This window comes from Barbus barbus (assembly GCF_936440315.1).
Source record: "Barbus barbus genome assembly, chromosome: 21".
NCBI classification, from domain to species: Eukaryota; Metazoa; Chordata; class Actinopteri; order Cypriniformes; family Cyprinidae; genus Barbus; species Barbus barbus.
In genome coordinates, this window is record NC_136749.1 from 31442835 (window position 1) to 31454007 (window position 11173).

At 38.8% G+C, this 11173-nt stretch overlaps 1 protein-coding gene across 3 annotated transcripts; it reads left to right on the plus strand.

The window, feature by feature from the left end:
* Nucleotides 1–538: 538 nt before the first annotated feature.
* On the plus strand, nt 539–10797 carry LOC306887915 (frizzled-6-like). 3 transcript variants are annotated; one of them, XM_079445951.1, is made up of 7 exons: nt 539–678; nt 1122–1367; nt 3136–3332; nt 6605–7604; nt 7693–7841; nt 8059–8400; nt 9547–10797. In XM_079445951.1, the coding sequence occupies exons 2-7, from the start codon at nt 1188–1190 to the stop codon at nt 9611–9613; spliced, it is 1935 nt and encodes a 644-aa protein (XP_079302077.1). In that variant the 5' UTR covers nt 539–678; nt 1122–1187; the 3' UTR covers nt 9614–10797. The 3 variants fall into 3 exon arrangements, with proteins under 3 accessions (XP_079302077.1, XP_079302076.1, XP_079302078.1); XM_079445950.1 differs by having other exon boundaries at nt 541–1029; XM_079445952.1 differs by having other exon boundaries at nt 541–909.
* The last annotated feature ends 376 nt before the right edge of the window (nt 10798–11173 follow it).

Sequence of the window (11173 nt, forward strand, 5' to 3'; positions counted from 1 at the left end):
TATTTTTAATTGTTTTCCGTGTTTTGTATTTACCATAAATTAGTAGCCTATGTGTTAAATGACATTTAATGTCTGGTTTTGTCATTATAGTGCATGATTTGGTATTGAAATATAACTGTATTTTACTCTTTGCGTTATTTGAGCAAGGTGGCACGGTTCTGTCACATGGACAAACCTTACAAAGGCTATAACTTTAAACTTTTCATAACTTTATTTTTTTATTTAGTAAGGTAAAAGTATATCAAATTAATTTATATTCATAAACAGATCTTAAAACAAAGCATGCAGCTACATTTCATGCTGTTATTTCTTATTATTTTTCAAGTTTATTGAAAGCGTCTGGAGAAATGCATCGTAATAAAGTTCGATTCTGGTTAAAACGCAGTGAAGTAAAAAGAGCAACCAAACATAAGCGAGTAAAAAAGAAATGTGGGTAAACCTAAGTCAAATACGATAGTGAAGTATTTTTTCTCTCATCTTTAGTGTTGTTACCGCTGATTTATATACAGTATATAATCATTCCCAGCTGAGCTCTTCTGCGCATGCGCTGACAACAATGACTTTTTTTCTGAAGCAAAAACTCCCGGAAAGCGATTGTTTCTCTTCGACCCAAAGAGGATCGTTTACAGATTTATGGAGACTTTCAGAATAGAGTCACGCATGGAGAATGAAGTACAGGTCTGTGTAGGTCTAGTAAGACTCGATGAAATGGTGTAGAAGAATAAATAAACCGAGTTTGTGCGACAGTGGACGTGTTCAGGTCAGACAAGCTGCGTGTTTTCTTTGACTTGTTCCAGAGCTGTTTACGATCGTTAAAGAAACCAAACCACAATAATTCAAACACTGCAAGATTCTACAGGATGTGACTGTTCGGATAACCCGTTGTTTTAATAAGTGGTCAAGATGATCGTAAGTTTGTAATCTCTCGATGTTCAAACCGAATTCGCTGAATTTCATAAGAGTTTCGGAAACGCGCTTAAGTGTCAGGTTTTGTTTTGCGCTTTTCATGGTATCTTTTAATAGTTAGCGGTAAGTTTATCACAGATGTTTCTCTGTTCATGTTCGTGCTGCAGCTGAGACTGTGCTCAGATGATGTTAATGTGTATGCTTGTGTCTTGCAGGTTACTGGAGCTCATCTGATGACTCTGAGATCCTCCTGAATCTTCTGGGCTCAAACAGCGGCTGCCATGCAGATCCTGCTGTGCTTCAGCATGGCTTTCTTCATGCTGGACTCCTGCATGAGCCACACTTCCTTCACTTGTGAGCCTGTGCATGTGCAATGGTGCCACGGCATGCCCTACAACACCACCTTCTTCCCCAACATGCTGGAGCACTATGACCAGGACATTGCTGCGGTGAAGATGAAGGTAGTGTTTGCTGAAGGTCATTAGAAGGCCGTTTGAATCCATCTGAGGCTTAACCATATAATACACAATAAATTAAATGCTCAGTTTTAGTAATGAAAAATGTTAAGTGGATGTGTTGTTGTGCTTTTCATTTAAGTGTATACCACTGCTGTCAACCCTAATCGCGATTAATCGCATCTAAAATAGAAGTTGTTGTGTATATAATATATGTGAGTGTACTGTGCATATTTGTTGTGTGTATATAAATACACACACATAGGGCTGCATGATAAATTGCATGTAAATGTCATGCGCATCTCACCAGTAAAGCCGGTTCTGTGATCAGTAGTAAATCTCCATCTCGTGCTTTCAGACGGAGCGGCATTTAATACACAGAGCCGTAGATCACTGACAAGCTATGCAATATCGTGTTCATAATCACAGATGAATTGCCTTCCACACAGCCCTACACGCACATGCACATATATATATATTATAGAAAACGCTTGCATGTATTTAATGCATATACTGTATTTATATAATATATTATATATAAATGCATTTAATATATAAACATAACATTGTCCTTAAATATACGTGTATGTGTGTGTATTTATATATACATGATAAATATACAGTACACACACCTATATTATGTACACAACAACTTCTATTTTGGATGCGATTAGTCCATCTCATAAACGCGGAACACACAACACTATAATACATAATTTAACACACCTTTATTTACATTTCAAATTTGCACATATCATAACTATACATACATACATAATTGTCTATATTATATATTGTGTTTTTTGCTATTTTGTACATTGTCTATTTTGTATATTTGTATATTATGCTTTTATTGTTTTTATTATGTGTCTTGTCTTGTCGCTGTCTCTCTGTTGCACTGTGGAGCTTCTGTCACTATAACAAATTCCTCGTATGTGTAAACATACCTGGCAATAAAGCTCATTCTGATTCTGATTAGGGTTGATAGCGCTAGTTTATACTCATCACACTTTGAAGAGACTTTAAAATAATTCTAATTAAATTGGAAAGCAGTAATTGTTAATGTGAGCTCTGAATACAGTGTAAGTTATGGAAGAGCACATGGAAAACGTGCCTTGCTTTATTTTATATGTTCAAAATATGTTCTTTTAAAAACACAAAATATCAAGCATTTATATTTTGCGACTGTAGTGTGGAGATCAGTTGAGATGAATGTTGATCTGTTCACCATCGGTTCAGTGTTTACCCAGTCGTGTCTCGATGTGTTTCAGAGCACATTCCTGCGATTCCCTCACAGGGATTGGTTTCACTGCTTTTGTATTCGTATCAAATAATGGGCTTTGTGTAATACGCGAGAGGAAAGGCCTCAGCCCCATTGTTACAGCCTTTGATTTAAACGAGAGAGAAGGAAGGAAGGAAACTGGAGGGTAGAGCCGTCTGCAGTCATTACTGTTTGTATGCGCACACACACACACACACACACACACACACACACACAGTTTTATGTTGTGATTCTATGGATTCATTCTTACTATTTCTCGCTGTAAGTGATAATATACAGTCAGCAGATACTCCTGTTGGGCTTTGTTTTTTGATAATGAACGTCTGAATCTACATTGTCCTTCTTGTGCAAATAAATCAGTAAACAAACATAAAATATTTCTTAAAGACTAAATGATTTTATTAAGTTAGAGGAAGAAAGTGTGAATCCGTTTAAAAGACATGAAACCAACTATGTAGAAAAACAGCCTTCAGTCTCTGTTTGTGTGTGCAGCCCTTCATGCCGCTGGCCAGCCTGCGCTGTTCTCCTGAGGTGCATCTGTTCCTGTGCCAGGCGTTTGTTCCCGAATGCACTGACCACACGCGTGTCCTGCGGCCCTGCAGAGAGCTGTGTGAGCGAGTGCTGTCCGACTGCAGCAGAGACATGCTGACCTTTGGCATCAGCTGGCCGTCTGAGCTGCAGTGTGACCGGTGAGCAGATCAACAAATTCCTCGTATGCATACCTGCCAATAAATTCTGATTCAGATCAGCAGTCTCCTGTTAGAGAAATGTTCATGTGGTCAATAAAGAAAATTGACAACAACAAATTTCAGTATTGATTAACTGAGTCTGTATTGTGAGATGGATAACCTCATTTTGTCACTTTGGGCAGCAGAGGCCACAGCGTGAGCTTACAGTGAAAAAACTGCATGACCCACGCATAGGGCTTTGTGATATTGACAAAAAATAACATCTACATATTTTCTGGGATTTTATCGATAGCGATAATTAGAGGATATTTAGCTGAGTGTGTTATTGTGCTGGTATCTTAAGGACTGCCGTGGACAGCTGACTCCTAAAGATTCTGATATTCTTCATATTCTGTGGTGTTCAGTTCACACTGATAGAAATTAACCTTTTCCAATAAGTTTAAACAGATTTTTACATTTTTATGGGCATTTTTACATTTATAAAGCCTTTTTTTTTTTTTCTAAAAGTGTCCATTTTCTTTTTAAGGTCAAATTCTTACATTTAATCAGTGAATTAGAATAATAAGACATTTGGGCTGTTACCAAGCAAATTAAATTGAATGCAAGACATGAATGCAATTAACCTGCAGTTACAAATGCATAAGTAATGTTTTGATAAATTAAACCTAAAATGTTGAATATTGATATTAGAAATTATTTAAATAATAAAAGATACTTTAAATGTGAAATTAAAAGTCAGTGTTAATAAGTGAGTCATTGCGATTGAACCGAATCATTTAAACGGTTGATTCATTCAGGAACGAATCACCATCATGTTGCTCAGAGACACAAAACACTACTGTAGCTGTGTTTGGAATGAATTTTGTTGTCGAAATAGAGCAAAAACAGGCAATATAGTGTCTAAAACATAAGTCTCTTAATTAACTTCTTGTTTATTGAACTGGTGTAAAAAAATCTATCACATTTGTAATCATGGTAACTTTTGGGGAAAAAAAACTACGCTCTTCATGTGAAATTGATTAACTTTATGAAGTGGTATAAATGTATACATTTTCTGCCCTCATGTCTTGAATTTGTGATCATTCTAAATGTATTTTAATAGACTGAATCATGCAGTGAAAGAACACAGTCAATGCATTCTGTAAATCACTGATGATATATATCGCACACCCCTACCCACGCATGGGATGTAAATGAAATCCTAAATGTAGTTTTGTTTTGTAAGAACCATAAATGTAATGTGATAATTATTAGGGATGCATTGAATGTTCGGCAACCGAAATAGTTTGGCTGAAAATAGTAAAAAAAAAAAAGTTTTCATTATTTGTTCGTAAAAGGTGCTTAAAGTGCATGAAGTACTTGAATTTGACTTTAAGAAATTTAAGTGCTTGCAATATATTGTTCGGTCTTTTATTGCATGTGCTGTTTATTTGCGTTTCATTTGTGTTGCACTGTTATCATTTACAAGCATGAGCGCGTCTGCTTCTCAGCAGCTCGGTCCACATACTCCTCTGCATACTGTGAGTTAGGGTTGCTTAACGTTCATCTGGGAAAACAGTGTGCGTTATCTCACTAGATTTATAATGTAAAGTGTTTAGAAACCCACACCAACACGAGAATACATCAACACATTTCTATATGCTGTTTGTTGTACATCGCGATAATAAAAGTTTAAACCCTCAGCTTGCATGTGGCCAAATATTAAAATTAAATAGATTTAAATGTTGTTGAATCACACTGTATTTGCTGAATCACGCACCGCTGGCACTCTGTAGGTATTTGTTATAATACTTAAGGTACTTAAAGTGCCCCTATTATGCCATTTTTAAGGCTGCTAATATTGTTTTATGAGTCTCCTAAAACAGGTTTACATGAATCCAAGGTTAAAAAAAAAATCAATTTAGTTTGACCTCATTTCTAAATGTGCGAAGCAGTTAAAAAAAAATCAGTCTCTCTAAACCCATCCTTTCCGTGAGCCCTCACTGCTGTGATTGGTCAGATGGCGCAGTCCTTTGTGATTGGTCTACAGCATACAGTGAGTATCGGAAACGAAACGCCCATTGCCATAACAGAATGACAGAGACTTGTCAATATATAGAAAAGATTGGACCTTAACAGTTCCAGCCGGAGTCTGTTGATGAAACGGTTGAAGTGGCTGATCAACAAGAGCAGGAGCAGGACGTTTTAGAAGCGCTCGTCCACGGCATAATACAACAAATGTACAAAATTAGTTGTAAATTGACTATTAGTGTTTATACTTAATATCCGTGACAGAGTTCAAGATATATCCTTCAATATTACTATTGGAGCTGCCCGTTTCAAATGATTATTTAACAGCAAGCAAACTATGCAAAAGCGGCAGTGCTTCCGGTGCACTCCGTGTCCAAATTCACTCACTCGTTTTCATTCACTCCTTCAAGTGAACTGTATGAGTGGACTAATGTAAGGAATAGTGAATGAGGGTATAGGGGGCGATTTCGGATACAGCCAGCGTCTTCTCGACATGATGTTAACCACACAGAAATTTTACTGGGTTTGTGAACGGGCAAGTTGTTCGCGAGAATGTGGGCAGACATTATGCAAATGTGTTACTTCGTGACGTATAGCCGTAACAGAATAAGATTCGAATTCCTGACAACTTGTTTAGGTGATTGTGAGCCGACTCCTTTTTTTTTTTTTTTTTTTTTTTTTTTTTTTTGATAGACAATAATTTTATTTATTGTGCACTGTCGGCTTCACAACTTTGCAGATATTTTATGTTCACATACAGCTACATGACACACTGCATGAAAGGTAATATTCGAAAAGGCATAATAGGGGCACTTTAAGTTGGTTATATTATGTCAAGACCTATATTTAAGGCATATAAAGGCAATATATTTAAATATAGTCATACTAAAGCCTGTTTTTCACTTAGGTCTATTTTTATTACAAAAAAATATCAGATTACTCGCATGCTTGTCAAATTAAATTTATGCAATGGTGAAAAAATTGTCAAAATACATGGGGGTAAAGATGTGAAAAACCATGTTCGGTATTCGGCCCTCGGCCCTTGGCCCAGTGTTTCATTTCGTTCAGCTTTCGCAGAGAATTTTAATTTCAGTGCATCCCTAGAAATTATAATAAAGCTGATTCATTGATTGTTAAAGTAATTGATTATTAAAATAGTGATGATTTTTTTTTTTCCAGTTAAGCCCCTTGGTTTGTGAGTCAGACTGTGTATGTTTTCAGAGCTGTAAATTATTATGATGTGTATGTTGTTGATTTTTCAGATTGGAGTCATGTCACAGTTCTGCGAATTCAGCCGTGGAGATGACCACCTCCAGAAGCTCTCTGTCCTCCGGCCGGGATCTGGGCTTCTGGTGTCCCCTTCAGCTGAAGACTCGGCCCGGTCAGGGCGGCTCTTTCCTCGGGGCTAAAGACTGTGCTCCGCCGTGCCACAACATGTACCTTAAACCTCAAGAAGTTCAGTTCGCCAAGACCTTCATCGGCGTGTGTTCCATTGTGTGCTTATGTGCAACTCTGTTCACATTTTTAACCTTCCTCATTGATGTGAAGCGCTTTCGCTACCCTGAGCGGCCCATCATCTTCTACTCCGTCTGCTACAGTTTCGTCTCTCTGGTCTATTTTGTTGGTTTTCTGCTGGGTAATGAGGCGGCCTGTAACGAGCCGAGTCTGCCAGGCCGCGTGTGGACGGCTGTGCTGGGAGCCCAGAGTCGCGTCTGCTCGCTGCTCTTCATGCTGCTGTATTTCTTCTCCACTGCGGGAATGGTGTGGTGGGTGGTTCTGACCATCACCTGGTTTCTGGCCGCGGGGCCGAAGTGGAGCTGTGAAGCTATAGAGAAGAAGGCGGTGTGGTTCCACACAGTGTCCTGGGGTCTTCCCGGAGCGCTCACCATCATGCTGCTGGCACTGGAGAAGGTGGAGGGAGATGGCATCAGCGGCGTGTGTTTTGTGGGTCTCTACGATCTCACGGTGCTCCGCTGGTTTGTGGTAGCTCCGCTGGCCATCTCCGTGCTGGCCGGCCTCTCGCTGCTGCTCGCTGGCATCATGTCTCTGAACCGCGTCCGTCAGGTGATCCAGCATGACGAGCAAAACCAGGAGAAGCTGAAGAAGTTCATGATCCGCATCGGCGTGTTCAGCGGCCTGTACCTGCTGCCTCTGCTGGTGCTGCTGGGCTGCTATCTGTTCGAACAAGCCCACCGCAGCCGCTGGGAGAACAGCTGGATCCACCGGCACTGCCAGGAATACAGCATTCCCTGCTCCCGCCGCGTGAGACCCTAGTCCTGACCTGTAGATGCTGACATTACCAGAGCATTTAGTCTCCCACTGATTGACTTCTGTTTTGTTTTTTTTGTAGAGTATTGATGTGGAGCAGCCTGAGCTCTCGCTGTTTCTCATTAAATATCTGATGACGCTGGTGGTGGGAATATCAGCCGTGTTCTGGGTCAGCAGTAAGAAAACCTGCTCCGAGTGGGCGTCATTCTTCAAGAGAAAACGCAAGAAAGAGTAAGACTACTAACACAGCCATTCATGACATAGAAAGAGTGTTTAGTTTGTCTCCACTTGCAGTGCATATGATGTAAACAACAAATAAATCACCCACATGCAAAGGTATTGATATGGGTGCAAAATGGTGTTCACAGCAGGGCTTCAAGTTTAGGAAGCTAATTTTTGCATGTGTAAAAACTGTATAATAAATGTTTTCCTTCTGTTTGTGCTTCAGTCCCATCAGCGAGAGTCGGCGCGTTCTGCAGGAGTCCTGCGAGTTCTTCCTCAAGCACAACAGCCGCGTGCAGCACAAATCCTCCTCGCACAAGCTGAAGGTCATATCCAAGTCCATGGGCACCAGTACAGGCATGAACACACCTGCCACCAGTAACCACGGCAACACTCCTGTCTCCACGGCGATGCGCAACCACTGCATTCCAAGCCAGAGCATCTCTGATCCGCATCGTTCCTCGGAGACGTCCGCTCAGGAGCGCATCGGATCAGCGGCAGCCGCTGAGAGACACAGTAAAGCCAACAGTTCCAGCCGCATCAGCAGCCACACTCAAACCTCACACAGGTCTGTTTAGATGAGACAGCCTTCCACTAGCAACATCAATACTAAGAGTATTAAAAGTATCAAATAGCTCTTACTTTATATTAAAGAATTTGTATAAATACAAGCTTCACATTTCAGAATGTTTTCTGTCCCGCTCATCTGTCCATGCTTGAGAGACCAATAAGATGAACTAGTTGAACCTGCAACATTTCTTTCATTTGACAGAAGATCTCAACAGGGCACGTATTCACAAAACATTTTCTTACCACTAAGTGTTCTCCTAAATAGCAGTAAAAGTTTTTAGCAAAGAGTTTTCTCTTAAACCCTATTCACAAAGCTGCTGAGACAAACTTTACTAAGGAATAGAGAGAAGTCTTGAGATCAGAGCAAGGGGGCGGGGTTTACCTCGTTGCTATGATGTCAGCATGCTTATTAATTATGCACACAGTGATTGGCTGATAGTCTCTGTCAGAGATTTATTCATAGGAATATTGTAGAGCACCATATGTTGCCGTATTCAAATATAGGTTTAAAAATAAAAAAATTTAATTTCCACATTCAAATAAAGGTTTAAAAATGCAGGCTAAGTGTCACTAATTAAGTATATGTTCAGCTAATTGTCAGCCTCTTACATGTGTGCTTCTCATAATTAGTGAATATGCAAATAAACAGCCTTTTAATTAACAGAGTAGAATAATCACGGCTGACAGTAAGAAATGCAAACGTGAAAGAAAAGCAAACTGGACACAAGAACAGCTGTTTCTTCTTGCCCAGCTGGTTAATGAAAACAAGGATATAATCAAAGGAGCTGGGGTAACCTCCAGAACCAAAGGTGATACCTTTATAAAAACTCATTATCGTCTAATATTTCCAAAATGCTTACGTTCCGAGGCAGATAGTTTGTGGTTCAGTCTTAGTGTCTTAGGACTCCTCTTCACTACTCTGAACCTTTCACAGATTTAGGAGCTAGTTTTAGCACTAAAACACTTTGTGAAATACTCTTGAAGCATAAATTTAGGAGTCCTAAATTTAGGACTGACATGCCCATTATTTTAAAGATTTTTTCCTAAATCGGCGAGTTATGAGCTTAAGATGTTTTGTGAATACGGCCCCAGATGTTTAGTTTTTCTCACCGTTTTTAACACCTACTGTAATTGCTTTTTGAAGGTTGACACACAACGATGATTTGCTGGAGGCTGACCAGAGCCCCGCCCACTGCACCAACACCCAATGAAATCTCAGGATCGGCTTTGCGTCTGAATGGAGGTGAAGTAGAGAGACTCCTGGCTCTGCCTTCCTTGTTATCTGTGCATTTTCATTATTGATGTCCGCATCACTGGAAGATTCGTTTAAATTCCTGTACACTACTGTAAGTTATAATGTTCTAATGGTGATGCAGCTCATATTTACTGACGGGTTCTATATAGACTTTCAATCTGAATTTCAATTTGTCAGTTTTTGTAGGAACAAGATTACACATTTGTAAACTTTAAGTGATTCATCACTGGAATAGTCTCAACACTGAAACTTCTGACCTGAATCTGTGAACAAAAGCAACAGATTTAATTCAAGATTTACTCTTAAATGAGAGGCTCTAAAAATTTCTACAGAATTTGCATAAGTGCTCTAACTGTATGCCAAAAACACTTCCCAATAGAATAAACTGATAAAGCGGCAATATTGTTTACAAATACCAACTTTCTCTGTTCTCTAGTAAAATTTAGTCTTCAAATTAAAATGAAGATTAAGGCATTTAACATTTCAGTTGTATCTCAGCTTTTCTTTCAAAAAGATCTTTTTGACGTTGCTTTGCAAAAATTGCTTTTTTTGACGTAATGTGGGCAGACCATAGGCGGGAAAGCGACTTTTAATTTTTGACAGGAATTAAAATTAAGCTGTGAGAAGTAAAGTGCGTTCAATGGATTGTACTTTATTTTAACAACATGCTAATCGTTCAGCTAATAAAACATCTAAAAAAACAAAAAACAAACTTTCAGTAGACAAAAAAAAAATCTATGAAAGTGTTTTGAATGTTTTGCAGTCCAGTAGCTTTATACCGTACATGCCATTGTAAAGACTGTTCTGTTTTCAGTGTTAAATGCAATATGGCATCTGCTTCGACTGAGGTCTGTTGATGTTCATTATAATGTCAGTTGTTTGTTTTTTGCACCTTGTGTAGTTACCAAAATACTCGTATCTAACAAGTCCCTCTTATACAGTAAATAAAAGGTGTGCAAATATATTGGGTGGAGGATAGAATGTCAGTTGATTAGATTTGTAGTATCATTGTAATATCATATTGTAATATTATCAATTGCATATTGTATAATGAATCTAGCAGATGAAGAATTGCTTTATCTGTCTGTCATGTTTTATAGTGCAAGGCTTATTTTAAAATAAAGTTTCTTAGTTTTCAGCATGTGGTCTTTATTTCTCATATCCTGAAGTGTAATTGTGCAGTTTATTTTTTTTTTTTTTTTTTATATAACTCTTTACTTTCCCTTACTGTTCTATGAAATGAAGATTGAGGATGTGTATAATGTAATCAGTTTACTTTGCTCATGGCAGCTCTATTTTGCTTCAAGTTTGAGGAGTCAGACAGCGCTGAATCAAAAATTGCTGCTGCGGTGCTGCTTTTAAAAATATTTTAGCAGAATATACATTTGAATGTCCATCAATGGAGAAGGACTACACACATCTACATCAGCTTCTGAAGCTAAACAGAACTAACTCTGGACCTGTAGAGTTCAGGGGCCCGTTTCAATAAGGAGGTTCAACCAACTCTGAGTTTAAA

What these genes read in the sequence shown, in the direction of transcription:
- LOC306887915 (XM_079445951.1), top strand. Translation starts at nt 1,188, where the DNA reads ATGCAGATCCTGCTGTGCTTCAGCATGGCTTTCTTCATGCTGGACTCC. An exon ending in TTGCTGCGGTGAAGATGAAG is followed by an intron (nt 1,368 to 3,135) that starts GTAGTGTTTGCT and finishes TTGTGTGTGCAG; the next exon opens with CCCTTCATGCCGCTGGCCAG. An exon ending in AAGAGAAAACGCAAGAAAGA is followed by an intron (nt 7,842 to 8,058) that starts GTAAGACTACTA and finishes TTTGTGCTTCAG; the next exon opens with TCCCATCAGCGAGAGTCGGC.